We start from the raw sequence: 23,609 nt of genomic DNA, 5'->3' as shown, positions 1-23,609 counted from the left end.
TATATATTAATATATGGAGAAAATGTTATTTGTAACTCTCAAAAATTGTATTCATGATTATTGAAATTAGAAGAATCACTCATAGGAAAAGATTAGGGCATTAAGGGCTATAAGATGATACGCAAAGAAAAAAGAAAAAGGTCGGGGGGAATCGAAGATGGTACCAAGAGATACTTGAAGAAATAAAATAAATAGAATAATCTTTTTTTCACTCAAAGATACACATGGGAAGGGGAGGGGAAGAATACTCTTATGAGAAGGAGAAGAAGAGAGTGGTAATAGGTAATACATAAACCTTACTCTCAGTGAAATCAACTCTGAGAGGGAAGAGCATCTAGATTCATTGGGATCTTGAATTGTATCTTATCCTACAGGGTAAGGGAGAAGGAAAAACTAAGGGGGGAGAGGGGAGGGAGTACAAAAAAGGAGGGAAGGAGAGGGGGAAGGGAACTTAACAGACCCTAAAACAAAACAAGAAGGGAACAAAAAGGAAGGGACCAGAAAAGGAAACATATCAAGGCAGGGGATTAGGGGGATTGACTAAAAGTAAACCACTTGTTTAAAAGGATATAGCAAAAGAAGAAAGGACAGAACAAGGAGAGGATAGCAAAATGCTAGGGAATTCACAAGTGACAATCATAACTTTGAATGTGAATGGGGTGAACTCACCCATAAACTGTAGATGAATAGGAGAGTGGATTAGAATCCAAAATCCTACCATATGTTGTCTACAAGAAACACACATGAAGCGGATAGATCAAAGTCAGAATTAAAGGTTGCAGCAAGACCTATTGAGCCTCAACTGTTAGAAAGAAGCCAGGAGGTGCAATCAGGATATCTGACAAAGCCAAAGTAAAAATATACCAGATTAAAAAGGATAGGGAAGCTAAATTCATTCTGACAAAAGGGAGCATAGTAAATGAGGAAATATCACTAATCAACATGTATTCACCAAATGGTATAACACTCAAATTTCTAATGGAAAAACTGGTAGAATTGAAAGAGGAAATAGATATTAAAACTATACTAGTGGGAGATATGAACCAACCACTATCAAATTTAGATAAAACAAATAAAAAAATAAATAAGAAAGAGGTAAAAGATGTGAGTGAAATCTTAGAAAAAAATATAATTAGTAGATATATGGAGAAAAATAAATTGGGACAAAAAGGAATACACCTTCTTTTCAGCAGCACATGGCACATTCACAAAGATTGACCATACACTAGGTCATAAAAAACATGGCATACAAATGCAGAAAAGCAGAAATAATAAATTCAACCTTTTCAGATCATAAGGCAATAAAAATAATGATCAGTAAGGGTAATAATGGAATTCTCCATTTGTGGCAATGCAGTCATCATGAATAATCCGAAGGGATCTATGAGAAAGAACACTATCCACATTCAGAGGAAAAACTGTGGGAGTAAAAACACCAAAGAAAAACAACTGCTTGAATAAATGGGTTGAGGGGATGTGATTGGGGTTGTAGACTCTAAATGAGCATACTAGTACAAATACCAACAATGTGAAAATGGATTCTGATCAAGGATACATGTAATATCCAGTGGAATTGCACATCGATGGGCTATGGGAGGGGGAAGGGAGGGAAGAATAGAAAATTATTTTTGTAACCAAGGAATAATGTTTAAAATTGACCAAATTAAAAAAATAAATAAAATTAAAAAAAAGAATTTTTTTCCTCAATTCCCCAATTGCTGGTACCTATTCTCTATATTACCTTATATATTTTGCATATATATATACATATATATATATACATACTTTGTATATATACTTTTAAAATCCTTAATTTGTAAGATTTGGTTTATCAAAGCAGCCATTATGTAATAACACCTATATCACAAATAATTTAACATTCTACAGCTTTTTTATGTAATATCTAAATGTGCTTTATACAATGTAAAATTGAGAATAAGAATTATTTCAATTTTTCTTGGTTTCTCTTGGTCCTATCATAGAGTAGACATTTCATAATGTATATTGATTGAAGTTTTCAGCCTCCTTGGCTATTAAAAAGGCAAGGAATTATTCTATGTCTACACAGGAGGAAAATGAAGCTGAGAGATCAAGTATTTTCCTGTGATTAATAAGCCCATACCTTTTCAATCAAATAAACCAAATTCTTCTTTCTTTGAGATCCTTCCTACGTTTCCTTTCTCTGTAAAATAGTAATTTGATCCACAAAAATGCTTACTGCAGAATCATGACTGTATGATTTAATTTTAGTTTAATTTTCTTTTTTTTAAATGGATTTCACTTCATCTTTTGCTTGAAGTGTAATATAGGGAGAGAGAGAGAGAGAGAGAGAGAGAGAGAGAGAGAGAGAGAGAGAGAGAGAGAGAGAGAGAGAGAGAGAGAGAGAGAGAGAGAGAATGGAATGTCCCCCTACTCAGTCAGGACCAGAGTGAGGTAGATAGAGGTGGAATGGAGTCAAGTACAAAGAGAACAGGGATGGATTGGTTTCCCTCTCCTCCCTGGTAAACCCACTCTGACTGCCTTCAAATTAACAGACTTCTGTTCCTCAGAGATGTGGTTGAAAACAAATACGATACAAACAGCTTCTCCCTCTCTGAGGAGAGAAATGTAACTTCCCTCCCCCCAATCTTCAAAATCTCCTTCCTTTCTTGGATACTATGAAGCCAGTCATTTGCTCTTACAAACAGCTGTTTATTCTAAGGGAATAAATGAAGGGTAGGGCAATTGAATTGAGGAATGAGTATTGGGAAAGAGGGAGTGGGAGGTCCCTAGAAATAACTGAATCCCTTCTTCCAAAGTCTGGCAAGATCTGGCTTTGCTTGCCCGACCCCCCTCCCTCCAGGGTCAGTTGTGAAGATGTCTTGCCTTTCTAGCTGCCTTGGCTTAACAAGTTCAAGGACTTCAGGGGATTCAGAGGAATTCTTATAATGAACAGCTTCCTGTTGAAGTCCTATTCACTCAGCTTGTCTTCTCTGGAAATGGTTAGGAGTCACAGAGGAGGAGGATGCTGGTCTAGAGGTCCGCTCAGGTCCCCCTTTCTGTTAGGCTTCCCAGAAAGAAGTCCATTCCCAACTGTCCAGATGTTCTATCTTCCTCTCTCCTTCCTTCAGAACTCTCTCTCCTTCCTGCCCTTCCCTCATTCCAGTTGGTCCTTCAGCTGGCAAAATCTGCTTCTCTCTTCCTTCTGGCAGGTTAAATCCAAGTTCCTCTCTTACAAAGTACAGCAGGTAGTCAACAGTCTGGTTCTACCACTGATTGGTATGAGAACTTGTATGTGCTATTTCCAACCTGACTGAGTACACTTCTCCATAACCAACTTGATGACTCCTTGCTCCTGGGGATTCACCATGCTGGTGCCAAATTTAGTGTAGTCACTCAATCAGAATAGTCACTGATGCTCAGAACCCTCAAACTCAAGTAATCCACCAGCTTTAGCCTCGCCTCTAGCCTACATCACATCCATGTGCCACTATACCTAGGGACGATTGGACAAAGATCTGAAAACAGCTCTAGTCCATTCCTCTCATTTGACATGAGAAAACTGTAACTGGGGTAAGAGTGGGGGAAGGTGAAGCAATTTGCCTAGTTATGGAAGTAGCAATTTCCACTTGGCATTTTGGTGGTGATAGTTATTGTTGTTTTTGGCTTTCTGGATTTAAACTCCCACTTTTTTCTCTGGGTAGTTCTAACTCCTAGTGTAGTTGGGCAAAAGGCTCCAATCTCAGTCAACTCATATTCCCACTTTAAGAACATCATGTACTGTCAAACGTGTTAATCTTTTCTTCACACTCAGGCTGACACTTTCTAAGGACATCTCCAAAAACATTTAGGTTATCATTAAATGCAATGTTTAATTGAATTTAAAATTTCAATATATGTCCCCTATCTCCTGGTTTTGTATCATATATATATATATATATATATATATATATATATATCACCTATATAACCCTTCTTTTGACCTGGTAAATGCAATGACAATGACCATCATCTATTAAATGGAAATTTTCCATTTTAATAGATTGCTTATAGATTGCTGGTAGAGATTGCTCTCATTCATTTTGTTTTCATTTCATCATGAACTTCTCCACATCATAACTAAGGACCTTCTTAAAAAGACTTACTTTAAGATCTACTTAAAAAGTCTTAGAATCATTACTATATATTTGTTTCAAGGTAGAAGTACAGTAAGAACTATGCAATGGGGGTTAATGACTTGTCCAGGGCCACACAGCTAGGAAATGTTTGAGGTCACATTTGAATTCATTATCTTACATGTCTAGGCCTAGCTCTCAATCCATTGAGCCACCTAGATGCTTCCATAACTGAGGATCTTAATTAAAACTAATATGGAATGGGACCACCAGTAAAATCATAGTATCATTTTTTGAAAAAAAGCTAATCCCAGGAAATCCCTGGTTTTCATTGTGGGATTCTCAGATTTCTAGAAGACTAGACTGGGCAACAACTGCTAGGCTTTTCATTCATAATGTAGCTAATAGCTACTAAGGACGGATGAAGGTATGCAGGTGCATACTGTTGACAGCCTCACAATGAGCCTTAACTCCCATCAAAGCCTTTTGGTAATGACATTAGAATCATAAAGCCCAACCATCTGATTTTTACAGATAAAGAAATTGAGACCCAGAAACATGAAGAAATTATTTTCCCAAGCTTTCATAACCAATAAGTAACAGAGCTCAGAGGTAGATATTGTAAGTGCTTAATAAATAAATGATTGTTGAATTAAATTAGAAATAACAACTTATTGAATACTTTTGTTACCTGTCATAAGACAGGATAATTTCCTTGACTTTGAGCTTTGATAACTTATTCCTTGATGTGTCTTATAAAATACTAAGCTAGCATAAGCACTGATCCAAATGCTCAGTGTTCAATAAATTATTATATGCATAACACTGCACTACTTGTGAAATAACATGGCAGAAATTCTACTTGTTTTTGCTTTGATCAAGTGACAAATGCTATTTTTTTTTAATATTTCTGCCTCTTGAGACAAGTTGGTGGTACCCTGGATAGCATGCTGAATCTAGAATCAGGAAGACCAGAGTTCAATTCTAGTCTCAGACATCTGTTAAATATGGGATCCTGGACAAGTCCCTTAACCTCTGTCTCCCTTAGTTTCTTGATGTGTAAAATGTGGATAATAACAACAACTACCTTTCAGAGTTGTGCTTAAAGCACTAAAAATGCTATCTATTAATATCTCAAGGGTCTCAAATACTAATGAACTTAGTTTAGATCATGAATGTCCCCTCAAACAGAATGACTTTAGAAGTGTCCTTAAAGAAAAATGGGCAGTTCGTATGGTGAGAAGGAGGGGAGAACTCCCTCTGCTTTTAATTTTTAATTATAATAAATTTTAATTTTTCCAGATTACATATCAATATGATTTTTAAATATTAATTTTATGATATGTTGCAGGGCATAGTCTCTTTATCCCTTTCCCCTTCCCAAGAGGTCAAGTAGTATGATATGGGTTGTACATATATATCATGTAATATATATATATATATATATATGCATATATATATATTTCAATTTTTGTCATGTTATAGAAAAAGAAATATATTGTTTCCACCAAAGAAATATTCATTGAGGAAATGAAATAAAGAATATTATGTTTCCATTTGCATTTGGTTTTGATATATTGCTTCTATGATGATAGATATCCTTTTCTTTTGTCTTGAGTCTCTTGGAGTTGTCTTGGATCTTGTTGATAATAGTTGTCACCCACAACTGATCACCATATATTGGTGTTACTGTGTACAACATTCTCCCAGTTCTGCTCACTTCACTTTGCATCACTTCATATAAGTCTTTCCAGATTTTGATTAATTTATTTTTGTCATTTCTTATGGCACCATATTATCAATTTTGCATATTGCACAACTTATTCATCCATTCCCCAATTAATAGCTATCTAGTACTTTTCCACCACAAAAAGGGCTGCTATAAATATTTTTGTAGTGGTAGGTTCTGTTCCTCTCTTTTTAATCTCTTTGGCATATAGACCCAGTAGTAGTCAAAGAATATGCACTGTTTTGTCACACTTTGTACATGGGTCCAGGTTGCTCTTTAGAATTGTTGTATCAGTTCACAGCTCCACAGCAGTGTATTGGTGCCCTGATTTCTCCAAATCCCCTTCAACATCTATTATTTTCCATTCCTTCCCCTTTAAAATAAATTTTTTATCTGTGAGTTTTGGAACTTAAACGTATACCACTGCTAGTTCAGAGAATGGTTCTTGTTTTGGCATAATGTCTTGGCAGCTCAAATAACTGATCTCAGGCAGAATGAGACTTGGTGCCTCTTTTTTACCATGATGTCTTTTTCATCAAGATGACTCATCCTATACAGTCTCACTACTATCAAATGGCTCTGTGATCACAGAAAAGACAGTAATTTATTATGATTCTTGGGAATGATCTTGAGATAAACAATAGATTCAGAAGATCTGCTACCTCAAATGATGGGAATGGGAAATGACGGTTTTGCATCTGTATTCTGCCATTACTATTTTTTATTACATACAGGTTGACTGACCTCAAAATATTGATTTGTATACTTAATAATACTCTATTAAGCTGCAAAAATTGGACATCTTGTTCAAAATCCATTGAGTGACTCTCTGACCACTTTTCTTAAAATTACCAAGTCAGGTCCAGAATCCAAGAAGCTGTTACATAGCTACAACTGTTTCCCTTTTTAATTATAGCATTGTGTGAAAGGACTCATTGCAGCTTTTGTGAATAGCTACTCCCAAACACTATGGATAAGGAAGAAGGCATATAATCATCATCATCATTATTATTATTTCTCATTAGACATTTGCAGCTGAATATATTTTAAAAGAGCCAGTTGAAAGGGAAAATTGTAACCCTTGCTGGGCTTTCCCTCAGCAAAGATGCTACACCAAATAGCAAACATAGATATAGATCACAAATTTAATGTGTTTTTTTTAAAACCTTACCTGCCATCTTGGAGTCAATACTGTGTATTTGCTCCAAGGCAGAAGAGTGGTAAGGACTAGGCAATGGGGGATCAAGTGACTTGTCCAGGGCCACACAGCTGGGAAGTGTCTGAGGCTAGATTTGAACCTAGGATCTCCCGTCTCTAGGCTTGACTCTCAATTCACTGCCCCCGTTTTTTTGTATTTCTAAGTCAAGAAAGGAACTAGAGAGAAATGAAAAACCCAGGATCATTTGAAAATCGCTAATTGGGGAGGTGGAGGTGTAAGATCTTGGAATTTAATCTTTCATCTGTGATTCAAGGAATGCCTTTTTTTGGAGTATTCTTCAGGTTGCCTAGCTATAATGATCTCAAGCTCAGTAACACTTTAATCATGGTGATTTTTTCTAAACTATTGTTTGATGGTAATCTTCATGGAATATCAGAACTGGGAAGTACTTTAAAAGTTAGCTTCTCTAACCTTCTCATTTTACAGCTGTAAAAACAGGGATCTATGGGGAAATGTCTGGTCCAAAGACCTATGGTCTAGGAAAAGGCAGAGAACTTGGAAACAAACTGAGTCTAAGTCTAAGTTAAAAAAAAAAAAAGATCCTGCCTTTGACTCATACTACTACTGCCAAGGAAGCTTAAAATTTTATTTAACTTGATCTCAGTGGTTTTTTTTTAATGTACTTTTCATATTGTTTATCATTCAAATGATCTAAGACTAGTTTACTTGAGTAAAAAGACAGTCAACAAGTTTTCAAAATTAAAAAGACTTTGTATTAGACAGTATAGTTAGAAACAGAGGCAACACTTTTTAATTACTTATCCCTTTATAGGTTATAACATGTTTTTAATACAAATGACTAGTCCTTCTAGAATTGTGAAATAAGCTTAAATCATTTCTATCATACCTCCCATCCAGATATCTCCTCCCTAATTATTCATTTGACTCTATCATTCCTTGCCATGATATGAGTACAGATAAAATAAACATCAATTCAGTGATTTCATGCTCATGATTTCCATTTCTCGTAAAATCATATCTCTCAAAATAATTGGATTACTCTTTTGTTCTACCAAATTTTCAACATTTTTGTGGGTTGTTTTTGGATTCACATAACCCAGTGTATAACATAAACAACAGGTCTATATGCTTGCTGTTCATAATCCTTGATATATTATTCAATATTTGTCCTGAGCAACATAGAAATTAAGATAAGTAAGCATTTTCCTTTGTCTAATACTCTATTTTTAGTATATAAATAATCCTCCTTTATGTAGCAATTAAAATAAGAAACACTTTGGATTATTCAAATCATGTATGATATTAATTTAACTAAGAACATGTTATTTTGCTCACATAAAATTGACTTGCTTGAGCCACATTTTTATAGATATTTTCTTAATTGATTTTTCTTTTTTATTTCAGATTGGGCTTCCCTATGATGCTTGTCTCCTGCACAATTGGAATGTGTTATCTGCTTGTTGCGCATGTTGTAGTTGGCTGGAATTCCTAAGTCATTTGTCTTTTGAAGACCACTGGGAATCTGATCAACCAACCAACATCAATTATATGACCATGCTGAGAAAGCCTTTTGGATCAAAAAAAGGGACTTAACAGAGAAACATCATAAGAACCCATTCAATGACTAGCATGCTCACTGTTGCTTTTCATACCTTTATACTCTGTAACCCTTTAGGCAAATATTGAGTGTAAAATACTTGATGACTAAATAGAAACTGGTTTTGTTTTTGTGCCCATCCCTCCAGAAGAAAATATTTGAAGTGAATTCATTGGTATTTTTTCAGAGCCAATAATACAAGGCAACATATATGTCTTAAATCAGCATTGGTGAAAGTTTTGAAGTTCACATGCCCAAACTGAAACTTCAACCTGCCTGTGAGCCCTCCCTCACCTCCCTGCATTACTCCAGAGAGAAGAGGGAGGAATTGATCATTTTGAGAGGTTAGACAGAGGGGTGGGGCATGGAAAAATGTCCTCAGGCACTGGAAAGAGGGGAAATGGAGCAGCTCCCCCAGTGCTGGCTCAGCACGTGTGCCAGTGCTATCTTAAATTATGTTACAGAGCTCTGTGCTTAAAGCCACAAGCAGAAAAAAAAAATAGATCAAATGACTTTACTTTGTTAAGTATTTTCTCTTGGAGCCTTGTTTGTCTTTATATATTCACTTTTTTCATAAAGTATCCAATAGCAAAGTATATATGTTATAGTGCTAGGTTTTCTTTTCTAGGAAGAAACATAAAAATTAGAGGGTATGTTATATATGTTGCTTAAACAAGTTATTCCCTCCCCTGACCCCAACAAAAAGAAAAAAAAAACCCATACACACTGAGGTCGATTTCTTAGTTCCTTGACTAGTTGATGCATCAGATAAGGATGATTTATTCTTTACTTGTCCCAGTTTTTCTTTACAGAATACATTTTAAGTCACTGATCGTTTTCTTGAAAGTTGGACGAGAGAAGACCATATCTTGCAGGTCATAATCATGTTTATTTTTTTCAGAATAAATTACACGTTTTAATAAACGAAAGTAATGATTTTCAAGAGAATTTGGGATGCTGTTGTTTTGCTTTGATAAAATAAATGATGAACTGGATCAATACTTCTAACTTTGATCTTGTTATTTCAGCCTGTGGTAAGATAATAGTCAATGTCTATTAGATGCTCAGTGTGTGAAAAGCCCTGACCTCTGTGCTAGCATCCTCATTAAGAGGAAGCTGAAGTGAATAGTCTTTTTGCCTATTACAAAGAGAAACTATCACTTCTTTTTCTTTAATTGTCCTATAATTAGATATGACATGAGCTTTTTCCTTTGGTTTTCAGTTAACATATAATGCTTTGAAATAAAGGGGAAAAAGAATTATCTCTCATTCCACTTACAAACTATAATGTTGACTTTGACAATTCTAAATGTCCCAATGTCCCCAAGGCACTGAGATATTGAAGACAGGAGACTGTAATTCTTTTCTTGACACCTCTAGGTGAGGGTGACCTTTCTAGACCTTGAAACCTTTACTTGTAAAATAAACTCTGTGATACTATCTTTGTAAAATAGCATCTTCTCCCTTACTAAGGAGAAAAATAATTATTGAAGCCTTTTGTGTAGCTTGACCAAAACACCCCTGGAGAATATTTTACTTTGGCTTTGATTAATACATCATGGAAACATTACTATCTACCTTGGTCAAATCCTTTTATGGAAAAAATTTTTCTGGTTTTACAAGGAAACATAAAGTTTTCGAGCTCAATTATCACAGCCAGGCTGTTTAACAACATTATGGACCTAAGTAAAATTTTGATGATGAGAGGGGTGTTCCAAATGCTTCCATTTGATGGGTATGAGAAAATCACACACACAAGAGTATAGCGAATGTCCCAACATCTCATCATGTTTACCAAGGACTTTGTGCTTTACCTATCATTTTATACTCAATATTTCAATTTCAATTAAAAAATCCTATTATGAAAACAGTGTAAGTATCTTCATCCCCATTTTACATACAAAGAAACTGAGGGCCAGAAAGATTAAAAACCCAGATCCCATGACTCCAATCCAATGCTTTTGTACCAATATTTTGTTCCCTCTCAAATTAGGTTATAAATACTTCAAGATGAGGTTGGTTTGATGAGGTTAGTATGGAGGCTTAAATATGATGGGAAATTATATTTTATTTAAGATAAAAATATGTACAATCAGACTTCTGAGAGGGAATTTGATTTTATTTTGTTGAATGGAACTGTTTCATTGACTAAATTGCCTTATATCACCTCATAGTATAAATACGGACCTGGATTTTTAAAGGTTGTGTCCATGGACAGAAATTTCCAGCAGATCTTAGCAAGTATCTTAGCAAGATCTTCAGCCACAGAAATTCATTAAGGTCATCCCTTCTTCACAGAAGAGAAACAAAATGGCATAGTCCTATGGGAAGACCTTCTTGGTCATAATCTTTTATAACTATATATTATTAGTGAGAGGTGTTTATTATAGCCTTTAATAGTGATAACCCTTATTGGAATGCTTAAGCCTAAACCCAAACTTGTTTTGGCTTTGCCCAAATTTCTTTTTAATATTTAGACTTAGTTGATGAGGTATAACTTAAGGAACCAATGTCCCTTATCTAGAAACTGCAGGCTAGTCAGTTGATTGTGTGTTCTTATACATTTGTTTAAATTTTAATATAAAACTGACTGGGTCAGAACCAGTCACATCTTTTCCCAGTACTCTCTCCTGCTGAATGTCATGATAAAATTCTTTTCAAAAGCTTTATTTTAGTTTTGAGGTTTGTTCTCAAATGACTGACTTTGGAATGTTCAACTTGGAGTTAGTAAGATGTGAGTTTGAATTCTACCTCAGACATTTTCTAGCATCAAGTCATTTAACCTCTCTCTCCCATAGTGTCATCGTGTACTCAAAAAAATGGAATGAGAATGACAATTGAACCTTCTGACTATATATATATATATATATATATATATATATATATATGTATATATATATAACAGTACTTTTGCAAAACTTAAAAGGCTATTTAGAAAAGTCAGATTCTATTAGATATATATTAAAAATGATACTAATTAACAATTCTGCCTTTTATTATGATTCTGTACTTGTTTTGCCTTGAAGGTTGGCATGCAAATTTCTTGAGGGTCAGTAGACCCATGTCTACAACAGTGTAGTAGGTAGTAGACTCATAATAGATATTTATTGAAGAAATGAACAGGGAAGAACAAGAATTGATAAGAAAATTCCATTTTATTTCAATGTTCACTTTCGATTGAGTGCTCTCCAGATTCCAAAGGACACTGGAAATAAGGCTTAAAATTGCCAAGTGAATTCACTCTGCCAGGTGTGGGGTGATAGTTCTTTTGTTTCCTTTCATGTCCTAACCTTTTACTGAACAGTTGATTTTAGGGAAAGGGCAGTGGTGAGAAATCAATGAAAAGCATAACAAGGGTGGATGGGTTTTTAGGAATCATTTGATAAAAAGTGAAGCAGCTGAGGCAATTCAAGTAGAAAGAAAGAGAAGACTTCAGAATATAGAATGGGAGGGGACCTTGAGTCTACATGATTGATGGGATTAGAGATTGCTTTTATTTAATTTATTTTTAAATTTTAATTTAAAAAATATTTCTCCATGTTTACATTATTCAATTTATTTCCCTTACCTCTTTCCTCTCCCCTCCCAGAGCCAAGAAGCAATTCCGCTAGATTATACAAATGTTACCACTTGATACCTATTTCCATATTATTCATTTTTGCAATAGAGCAATCTTTCAAAACCAAAAACAAGTGAAATCATATGTTTTTATTCTTTGTTTATATTCCCATAGTTATTGCTCTTGATGTGGATAGCATTCTTTCTCATAAATCCCTCAGGATTGTCCTGGATTATTGCATTGCTATCTTTAGTAAAGTCCATTACATTGAATCATTCCACAATGTTTCTTTTTCTGTGTACAATATTTTCTTGATTCTGCTCATTTCACTCTGCATCAGTTCATGGAGGTTCTTCCAGTTAATATAGAAATCTAGTTCTTCATTCTTCTAGTTCATCATTACTTATAGCACAATAATATTCTATCACCATCATATACAACACTTTCTTTAACCATTTCCAAATTGAGGGACATCCTCTCATTTTCCAATTTTTGCCACCACAAAGAGTGTGGCTATGACCATTTTTGTAAAAGTCTTTTTTATTATCTCTTTGGGGTACAAACCGAGGAGTGGTATTGCTGTATCAAAGGGCACGAATTCTTTTAAAGCTCTTTGGGCATAATTCCAAATTGCCTTCCAGAATGGTTTGATCAATTTACAACTCCATCAGCAATGCACTAGTGTCCTAATTTTGCTATATCCCCTCCAACATTTATTATTTTCTTTTACTGTCATATTGGCCAATCTTCTAGGTTTAAGGTGATATCTCATAGTGGTTTTGATTTGCATTTCTCTAAGTAAGAGGGATTTAGAACACTTTTTCATTTGCTTATTGATAGTTTTAATTTCTTTGTCTGAGAACTGTATATTCATGTCCCTTGACCACTTGTCAATTGCAGACTGGCTTAATTTCTTGTACATTTGACTTTATTCCTTAAAAATTTGAGAAATTACACCTTTGGCTGAAGTTTTTGTTATAAACATTTTTCCCAGTTTATTGCGTCCCTTCAATTTTGTCTGCATTGGTTTTGTTTGTACAAACCCTTTTTAATTTAATACAAAATATTAGATGTGAAAAGCATTCTATTCTATGATCATTTAATTTACTTATAATTTTTCTCTTTATATTTGTCATTTATTATTTTTGAATTTATTTTGGCATAGGGTGTGAGATGTTGATATAAATCAAATTTTTCCACACTGTTTTCCAATTTTCACAGCAGTTTTTATTAAATAGTGGGTTCTTGTCTCAAAAGCTGGGATCTTTGGGTTTATCAAGCATTAGCTTGTTAAGATAGTTTACTCTAAGTCTATTCCACCCTTCTGTCTCTTAGGGAATACCACATTGTTTTGGTGATCCCTGCTTTATAGGGCAGTTTCTGATCTAGTATTGCTAGGTTTCCTTAGTTCCCTGGATATTCTTGATCTTTTGTTCTTCTAGATGAACTTTGTTATTTATTTTTTCTAATTCTATAAAAAAGTTTTTGGTAGTTTGATAGGAATGTCACTGAATAAGTAAATCAATGATTGCCATTTTTATTAGCTCTTTCTACCCATTATCAATTAATGTTTTTCCAATTGTTAAGATCTAATTTTATTTGTGTCAAAAATGTTTCATAGTTGTGTTCATATGATTCCTGAATTTGTCTTGGCAAATAAATTCCCAAATATTTTGTGGTGATTTTAAATGGAGTTTTTCTTTCCAAGTCTTACTGCTGAGTTTTGTTGGAAATAGAAATAAATACTGATGATTTATGTTAGTTTCTTTTGTACCCTGAAACTTTCCTAAAGTTACTAATTATTTACACTAGCTTTTTAGTTAATTTTCTTGGATTCTCTTAGTGTACTATCATATCATCTGCAAAGAGTAATAGTTTAGTTTCCTCACTGCCTAATTTGATCCCTTCATTTTTTTTTTTAAATCTAATTGCTACGGGTAGCATTTCTAGTACAATATTAAAGAGTAGAGGTGATAATGGGCATCCTTGATTCACTCCTGATCTTAGTGGGAAGACTTCTAATTTATCATTGATCATACCAAAAAAAGAAATAACTTGACTGGCATCGATACTTGCTGTGGTTTTAAATAAATACTGTTTATTATTTTAAGGAAAGAACCTTTTTATTCCTATATTTACTAATGTTCTTAAAGCTTCCTCAGAGGGGAGAGAGCTTTAAGGTAGGAAGATAGAGAAAGGATAGAAGTTTTAGATACCACGAGGGGGATGACGGAGTCGAATTAGAGATATGAGGTAGCAGGAATGAGTCTTTATTAATTATCAATGAGCCACAGCCAAGCTCTGATCAAAGGACCATTCCGAAGGCTTATACCAGTCCAGAGATCCAGATTTAATACCACACAGGTCGGAGAGATGATAGAGAAAGATTAAAGTTGGAGCCTGGCCTTTGGCCAGGCTCCAGCAAGAACAGGCATCAGTGCGAACTGGAAGGGAGGAAGAGCAGAAGAGAGAGAGAGAGAGAGAGAGAGAGAGAGAGAGAGAGAGAGAGAGAGAGAGAGGCGGAGCTGGCTGGGCCCTATTTAATCTCTTTGCAACTATACACAGTACATAGGGATGATTATCATTGGTTAATGACCAGGTATAGGTGTGGTTTCTCTTAACCAGGTGATCACAAAGAAACCTGCGTTCCCTCCTAACCTGGGGGAAGCTGGGGTCAAGGGTCAGAGGCTTTCCCAGCCATGTGCAATACTGAGCATGCTCAAGACTGAGCATGCTCTCTTCTAAGACAATCTGTACATACCAACTGTTTCCCTTGCCCATAGCTAGGGGTGGACTGCTACAGTTCTCAATAGGAATGGATGTTGTAGTTTGTCAAAGGCTTTTTCTGCATCTATTGAGATTGTCACATGATTTCTATTAGTTTGGCTGTTGATAGGGTCAATTATGTGGGTGATTTTCCCAAAATTTAACCAGGTATGAATCTCTCCTGGTCAGAGCAAATAAAGTTTGTGATGATTTGCTATAGTCTTTTATCTAATATTTTATTTAAGATTTTTGCATCTATGTTCATTAAGAATATTAATCTATATTTTTCCTTCTCTATTTTTGATCTTCCTGGCTTGGGAATCAGTACCATGTTTGTGTCATAAAATGAATTTGCAAGACTCCTTCTTTGCTTATTTTGTCAAATAGCTTGTCCAGTATTAGTTGTCCAGGGATTAGTTGTTTTTTAAATGTTAAATAGAATTCACTTGTTAATCCATCTGACCCTGGGGGATTTTTTCTTAGGGAGATCATTGATGGCTTGGTGAATTTCTTTTTCTGAGATGGGGTTATTTAAGAATTCTATTTTCTCTTTTGTTAATCTAGGCATTTTATATTTTTTGGAAATATTCATCCATTTCACCTAGATGGCCGTATTCATTGTTATATAACTGGGTGAAATAACTCTTAATAATTATTTTAATTTCCTCTTCATTAGAGGTGAGATTCCCCTTTTCATTCACAATATTGTTAATTTGATTCTCTTTTTTCTTTTTCAAATTAGATTAACAAATAATTTATATATTTTATTGTTTTTTTTCTTCTTCAAAATACCAGCTTCTAGTCTTAGTTTTACTTTCAATTGTATTAATATGTTCTTTGGTACAAAGAAAATATATTCCTTTCTATTACTATTCAATTTTCTCCACATATCTATTAACTCTAATTTTTCTAAGATTTCACTCACTTCTTTCTTATTTTTTGTTTCAATTTATCTAGATCTTATAGGGGCATGTTGAGGTCTCCCCTAGAATAGTTTTATTGTCTGTTTCTTCTTTAAGCTCCTTTAAAAATTTGGATGCTATACCATTTGGTGCACATATGTTGAATACTGATATTTCATCATTTAGAGATTGCTTTTAAGAACATAGGTGGTATGGACCTTTTGTCCAAAATCCTTAGTGCCCTGGGCCCTAAGTTTAGTGGTGGATGGTTCTCTCTAGAGATGAAAAGAGTATTGAACATTTTTATGAGGGAGAATGTGAAGATTAAATTTAACACTCCCCTGATTATAGCAATGAAAATATTTAACTCTCCCCTGATTGTGAAGATTCAGTTGTAACCCCTGTCTATTTTTTAGAACACCATACATAAAGTTAAGTATGAAGATCTGCCCATTTTAGATTTAATCACCAAAGGTGTAAACACCCCTTCACACTTCAGTGGGGAAGGTCTGTGACCCACATGTACAATAGTGGGTGATGAATCAGAATTGACTGATTGCCTTCAGGGCAGTTCTAGAGCAGAGCATCACCTATGATTGGTAGCCTTGGAATTAGGGAAAATGAAGCGAGAGAAAATGTCTTTAAAAGTGGAGTTTGACTTGGGACTTGGAGTGGAGGTTCCTGATAGAGAAAGTTCTTCTGGGAATTCTTCATTCTTTGGAGTGCTGACTGAACCTGAGACCCTGTTTTCCTGGTGAGGCTGATAAAGAATCTGCTGACTAGCCTGACAAGTGGTGATTGAAAGGTTGACTCTTAACTGTTGGTTTTTCTCTGAAGAAATCAGCCTCAGGAAAAGACCCACTCTTGAGAGAGGCTTCCCCAGGTCTTAGGCCAACTCTCCCTGCCCTGGGGGGGGGGGGGGATCCAGAGATAAATTAATTAGTGCTGAGACTGGATATCTTACCTTTTCTTCTCTCTGATTTCTTGCTTCACTCTTTTCACATTTTGTAATGAAATTGTGAATAAAATCTCTTTGGAATTAATTAAATTCCTGGTGACCACACTCATAAACTATAAAGTCCAACCTTTTAAAAATTATCCCCTTTTCCCCCTTACAAGCAAAAATAAGATAGACTAAGTACCTTAGGCAAGGACATATTGCTATTTTAGGTGAGACATATTTCTTGAGATGGAAAAGAAGAGAAAGAAATCTGCCAGTTCTTTCAACCCCTATCCCAAGCTCCACATCATCATGGCATGATGATGTATTTTCAAACTAGTTATATTTCAGCCTGGACCCTTATGAGAGTATAAAGTAAGTGGACCCTCTGAGTCATCCCAGTGCTTCATGATCATAAAAGTACAGAGAGAATATCCATGAAAATTAAGAGGTATTTCCCATTTTATTCCAGCTGGACTATTAGCACTAAGAGATTAACTTAGAGACAGCACAAATCATTAGGGAACAGGGGCAAAGTGTTTAGTAAAAAATGATGCAGATAAGATTGATGAACATGGTATTTTGCTATATTGCCATTGATGTTTCTCATAGCAGCAGGTGATCTGTTAGTATGAAGAGTGTTGCTTCCCACAGACTCTGCAGCATGCCAAAAAGCTCTCAATACCTTTCTTTAGACTCCTTTATAATCCTTAAAGCAAGTTTTTCATCACATTAGACCCATACGTGCTTTTCAAGAGATATAAGCATCTCTGATCTCACTAATGTATGCTTTGTTAATTTCACTAGGCCACCTACTAGGTGGGCTTGTTGCTCAGGGCTGTCCAAAAGGAAATGAAACACAAGGGAGTGCAAACAAATCACCCTCAATGTGGGCACATAGCAGGTATTTTCTCTTCTGGTATCCATAATCATATATCATGAAACAAAGCTCACGATCAGGATCTGTCTAATCCTCTAACAGCTAACATATAAGAATAAGGGACCTTATAAAAGTAGTTTGGTACAATAGAGCCCTGGCCTTGGATTCAGAAGAACCTGGTTAGAATTTTGACTTTTTTTTTTATAACTTTCATTTCCCTTTCTGCAACCCTACCCAGTGATTGTTCCCTTGAATCAAAAAGAAAAGAAAAAAAACAAGAGAAAAATGTAGCTCAGCAAAATAAACCAGCATACCTGTTTAGTTTTATGCTTGGGAATTAATTGGACAGAGGGAAAGCAGTCAATTTTTATCCTACTCTTAACTTTTTTTCTCTTATGCTCACCCTATCTCCTCATCTCCAAGGGTGAGTATTTGCAAACTGACTAACTGGGGTCAGGGGCACATTCTGTAACTGCAGGAGTAAAAATAATTTTCTCTATTTAAAGAAACTAGCTTCACTGACTGCCAACTCATTAGCACTATATTCAATTTGTTTTTTTTTTAATATATATACAGCCATGGCCTTCACCCCTAGGTACTGCTCTTTATTTTGAAAAGAGGGCTACTATTTGCACTTTCTGACTCCTGGGGTTCTTACAAAGGAAATCCTTTGTAAACCATGAAGCACTCTATAAGCAGCAATTGTTAAGTATAGAATAAGGAAAAGGGGCCTTCACTAAGAGGCTATAGGAGAAAAGAAATAGGGGAAAGCTTAAAGCACTATATCAGTAGCAATTGTTATTACAGAATGGGATGGTTAAAATGAACATTCATAAAGAAACTGATGTATGCGTAATAAAAAGAAAAGGTGGAAAAATGTATAAAGCACTAGACTTGGAGTCAGGAAGATCTGTGTTTAAATCCCATCTCAGACATTTCCTATTTAGGAGACTGATGCTGGGCAAGCCCCTTTACCTCCTGATACTTCCAGGCATTCACATGTAAAATGAATATCTTTATCTTGATGGACTACAAAATACATTCTAGGTCTAAAGATGTGACCCTGTAATAGCAAACCCTACTCTAAAGATTTTCTGAATAGTGCCATATTTATAAGCTTTACCCTTTCTACTATACACTTCTTGAAGGCAAGATGACTTTGGGGCTATAGCCTCCAAGCCTCAAGGAGAACATTTTGCATACAAAAGAGGGATTCAGTGACAATTGTTGATGGAATGATCCATCTGCATGGGTACCAACACTCTGACACCAGGGGGTTTCAGTGACCTGAATGAATTGTCTTATTATACAAACTTATTTTACAAATCACCAAGATGTCCTACTGTGTTACTCTTCTGGACATTAGATTTAGAATGATGGCTAATGGTAATATTCTTTCAAAGTTTTTTTTTTCTAAAACAGCTGTAATCATGGAAAATTAAAAAAATATATGTCAAGCCATTCTGAACCAAAAGACAAGCCTAGATTAACATTTCGTGCTCTCTGTTAAAAAGTTTTTCAAAGTCATAACAAAAACATATTCAAAGGACCAAAGGATCATAGTATTATAACTGGAAGGATCCCTAGATGTTATCAAATCCAACTTCTTCATTTTCAAAATGAATTGTTCTAACTAGATACAAGTAAAAGGGCAAGGACATGAACCCAAGTTGTCTGACTTTAAATCCAGAGTACATTTCAATCATATCATGCTAGAAAGAACCCAAGAATTCATGTAGTCCTTCCTCTTCTTCAACTACCTTTCAACCCACAATAGCCTGTCATTTAACACTTGAGATTAAAGATCTAGGGCTGGAAAAAAAACTTCTGAGGCCTTTTAAAATAACAAATGAGAAACTGAGAACCTAGAAAGTTTAAGTGACTTGCCCAAGGCCAAGGACTTGCCCAAGGAAATAAGTCCTAGAAATGAGATTTGAACTTCTGAACTCTAGTGCCAGTGCTATTTTCACTATTTTACATTACAATTATGACAGTTTTTGTTTTTTATTAACTTTTACATGAATATGGTTTATCTAAATTACTCTAGATTACGGAGAGCATTTATATCCTGCTGTTATATTTAAAATTAATATGTCTACCAATTATTATTTTCCATAAAGCTTATTAATAGAAAAAGTAGATAAACACAGATCTAAATCTCTTTTTCCTTACTTTATGTTGTAAACCTTAAAATTTCTTAGACTTATAAATGTTGGAAATTTCACCATTGGGAAATTTCATATTTGGAAAATTTCTTACTGATAGTCTATTGGAATGTGAACCCCATTGGCATGGGAGGTTCCTCTTCCTTCCTTCTTAAGATTACTTTAGGACAGAAACCTTTTGCTGAACAATGGAAAGGGCTTTGACCTATGATTAAGCATAGAATAGGAAGTTCTTTGAGTCATGATTGATTTTAGAATTGATACAATCTCCACCCTACTCAGTCCTAACAGGATTTAGGAAGGGCTGCAGCATAGATCAAAATTTAATTATTCCAATCTCCACCCTATTCAGGGTAACAGGATTTAGGAAGGGCTGTAGCAAAGGATCAAGATTTAATTATTTGAGAATATGATCTTCAACAGACATGTGCAAAGTGACAGACCTCTGGGCGGTCCTGGGTTAAGGTAGAGCCACCATTGGCACAGGGAAGACATGGACAGTGATTGGTAGATGTGAGAACTGAGGGGAGGGAACTTGGATGGTTTCCTTAAAGATAGCGCGGTCTGAGGACTAGAGGTGTGGTTGGTTGGAGAGGTTTTGCTCTGAGAGGTGGTATTCTGAGAAGCTTGCTCTGAAGGAAGCTGGAGATGGAGGCCCCTGAGACTGTTTCTCCATTTTGGTCACATGAGTGATAGGGACTGATCTCCTTTCTTTGCCCCAGCTATCTAAGGGCTTGGGCCTTTTGGCCCAGCCTAAACAGAAGGGGTATTTAAGCCCTATTCCCTTCTCTCCCCTTTCTCTCTCCCTCTCTCTCTCTATCTCTAATACCTTTCTTCCTCCTGTTTGTAATTAAACTCCATAAAAGGTTGACTGCTGACTTCAGTTTTCATTTAGGAATTACATAGCTGAATTCCTTGGCAACCTTAAATTAATATATATTAGTCTTTTAAAGTGATTTCCTTGTCACAATGTTCAGACCACATGTTCTATTCTATAGGCATCTTTCTCTCTCCCTCATCTCTCTGCTCTCTCCCAGAGTCTGTCCCAAAAGGCCCAGTTGGACCTTGTCCCCTTTCTTTTATTTATGTTAAGGACACAACTGTGGTATGTTGGGAATGTTGATTAACCAGTCAGCCCTCCAGGTAGGGGTGGGAATAAAATCCCCTTGCCACATATCTCCCTGTGATCCTTTGGAAGTCCAGTCTCTCCAATGGATCATTTAAACATAACCATCTTATATCTCTATATATTTTCTAGGTAAAGGCACATACAATATTGCATTTTCTAAGAGAAGGTTATAATAGTTAGAGATAATAGGGAAATATGAGAGAAAGAAAACAAAATGATTGATAGACACATTGACAAAATGCAAATTAGGGGGCAGTCCCGTTTGGCATAAGAGTTTACATTCAGAATAAGTATGTTCAACCTCCCTTCAGTTCAGTTCATTATATCCCAAAGTTTATTCTGGATCTTTTGATGCAACGTGTGGCTTCTGCAGGCATCTTTTCAGTACCTTCTTCAAAAGGATCCACTTTCTTGATTCAGGATGTTGGCAAGTTTCTATTTCTGAAATTTCTCTAAAAAATTTTAAATCTTGGATTTTAGGATAACTACACAATTCCCCCCTGAGGAGGTTGGGATATGTCACTAAGTTATGAGGTATATGAAATAATTGTCAAAAGAAAAACAACCCCCCTGCAAAAACCCAAAATAAAAAGCAAAAATTAAATTCTGTATAAAAATAAGTACAAAATTTTAAAAAAGTAAAAATCTTACATGTATAATATTCTGAGTTAAAGAAAAAATCTGTAACAGGTCCTTGAATCACAGCAAGGTCCAATTAAAGGGATTAGTTCCCATAAGCGTATAGGACAATTGCAGCAATATAGCACTTTACCCATTGGCAGCCAGGACTAAAGAAAATTCCCAAACCATAAGAGAGAAGGGACTAGGTTTCAGCAGGAAATGGAAAAAATCATCCCCTAGTCTGATTGTACCTTTACTGTCAGGGATAGGGGGAGCCAGGATAATAGCCAAACTGAGGTATTTGACAGAATATTATACAAGGAATGTGGAATAAAGAGTCCTGCATCTTAAAATATGTCAAGCGCCACAACCTTGAGTCTCACACTAGGTTCAAGTCCTTTTGTATTGGCATAAAAGTTCAATAATCCTCCCTGGATTGGTTTGGTCCTTTTTGATCCTGTGCTACTTGGCACTATATAATGACTCTTTGTTCTCTTCCCCTGGAATCAGACACAATCATTAAACACAGTCCCATAACATTTGTCAATAAATGGCAGGTCTTCATAGTTTAAAGCTTTTGGGTATGCATAATTACTAGGGCTAATAGATACTGTAAATTTTATCCTTCAAGTAAAAAAACATTAATACTGATTTCATGTACTTCAAGTTCTACCAAGTATAGGAAAAAAAGAAAAAAAGTTAAATATCCTATTGCAAATATAAAGAAGAAAAAATTATTTAAAAAATCATAGATTCATAGTTCACATTCCATGTGACAATGTGTTAGGCAAGCAGAGGCACAGCACAAAGGTTTCTCAGTCAAAATTGAAATTTATTTCCCTTTTAATGTGGCCAGGATTCACAGTGTGAGTATACATGATGTTTTTCACCAGGTAAAAGCTTTAAAAAAAAACAAACAATAGTACAATGACTAATGCACATTCAAAGAAGTACCAATATCCCCCAAATCAGAATAGCCCATCAATGACAATAGCAAAAAACCTACTATCATTTGGATTCAAATAACTTGCTACGTGACATTTAAAAAAAACCTTTGAAGTCCATGGATACTTGTCACATGTTCTACAGATTTAGTCAAACTTGGCTGAGATACTTTTAACAAAGTCTATTATTAACATCATTCCAAAATTTGGTGGGAGATACCAGAAAAACCATCTCTACTGTTGATGAAGAGTTACAAATATTATAAACCCATTTTGAAGCTACTAGGCTTCACAGGAAAAATCATTTCCACCTCCTGCGTGAGATTATAACACATCACAGGGTAACTAAGCTACTTGGGCATCTCCCTCCCTCTTGGAATGGAACTATAACAGTGTAACAGAACTCTCTCCAATATGTCCCAACCATTGCCACATGGAGCTGAGGACTAAAAAGTGAAAATTATTTCAGGTGTCTCATCCTTTACATGTTCAGTAAATGCAGAGATGGGAAAACACAACAGTGCCATTGCACTTTACTTCAACTACAAATGGACCCTTACCTCTTATTACAAACAACTCAGAGGCAGGCAAATTATCAGGCAGAGGTATGGATGCTCCCAGATATCTGAAAATCAATTCTAAAGACCCATTAAAATCAATTTAAATGTAACGTGTAACTCTCAAAAATTGTATTCATCATTAAAGTAAAAAGAAGAATCATGCATAGGGAAAGTTTGGGGCATTAAGATGATATGGAGAAAGGGGGGGGTAGAAAGAAAAAGGGAGGAGGGAATCATTGATGGTACTAAGATATACTCTAAGAAATAGGGGGAAATAAAACTAAATAGAATAATCTTTCTCACACAAAGAGATACATGGGAAGGGGAGGGGAAGAATTCTCCTATAAGAAGGAGAGGAAGAGAGTTTTTACTTAAACTTTACTCTCAGTGAAATCAACTCTGAGAGGGAAGAGCATCCAGATCCATTGGGAAATTGAATGTTATCTTATCCAAAGGGGTAAGGGAGAAGGGAAAACCAAAGAGGGTGTGGGAGGGAGGGAACACAAAAAATGAGGGAAGGAGAGAGTGGAGGGGGAGAGAACA

General features: G+C 35.4%; 1 protein-coding gene across 1 annotated transcript in view; it reads left to right on the top strand.

Annotated features, from left to right (window-relative positions):
* Positions 1-9,589, top strand: part of OCA2 (OCA2 melanosomal transmembrane protein) — a 575,033-nt gene extending 565,444 nt beyond the window's left edge. The window contains exon 23 of the mRNA XM_056808519.1: positions 8,408-9,589. Coding sequence (XP_056664497.1) covers positions 8,408-8,495 — 88 coding nt within the window. The 3' untranslated portion in view covers positions 8,496-9,589. The remainder of the gene's footprint in view (positions 1-8,407) is intronic.
* The last annotated feature ends 14,020 nt before the right edge of the window (positions 9,590-23,609 follow it).

The sequence above is a fragment of the Monodelphis domestica genome, chromosome 8 (genome assembly GCF_027887165.1).
Source record: "Monodelphis domestica isolate mMonDom1 chromosome 8, mMonDom1.pri, whole genome shotgun sequence".
Taxonomy (NCBI): Eukaryota; Metazoa; Chordata; class Mammalia; order Didelphimorphia; family Didelphidae; genus Monodelphis; species Monodelphis domestica.
Note: the sequence above shows the minus strand (reverse complement) of the source record. Positions and strands in the feature narration are given on the sequence as shown.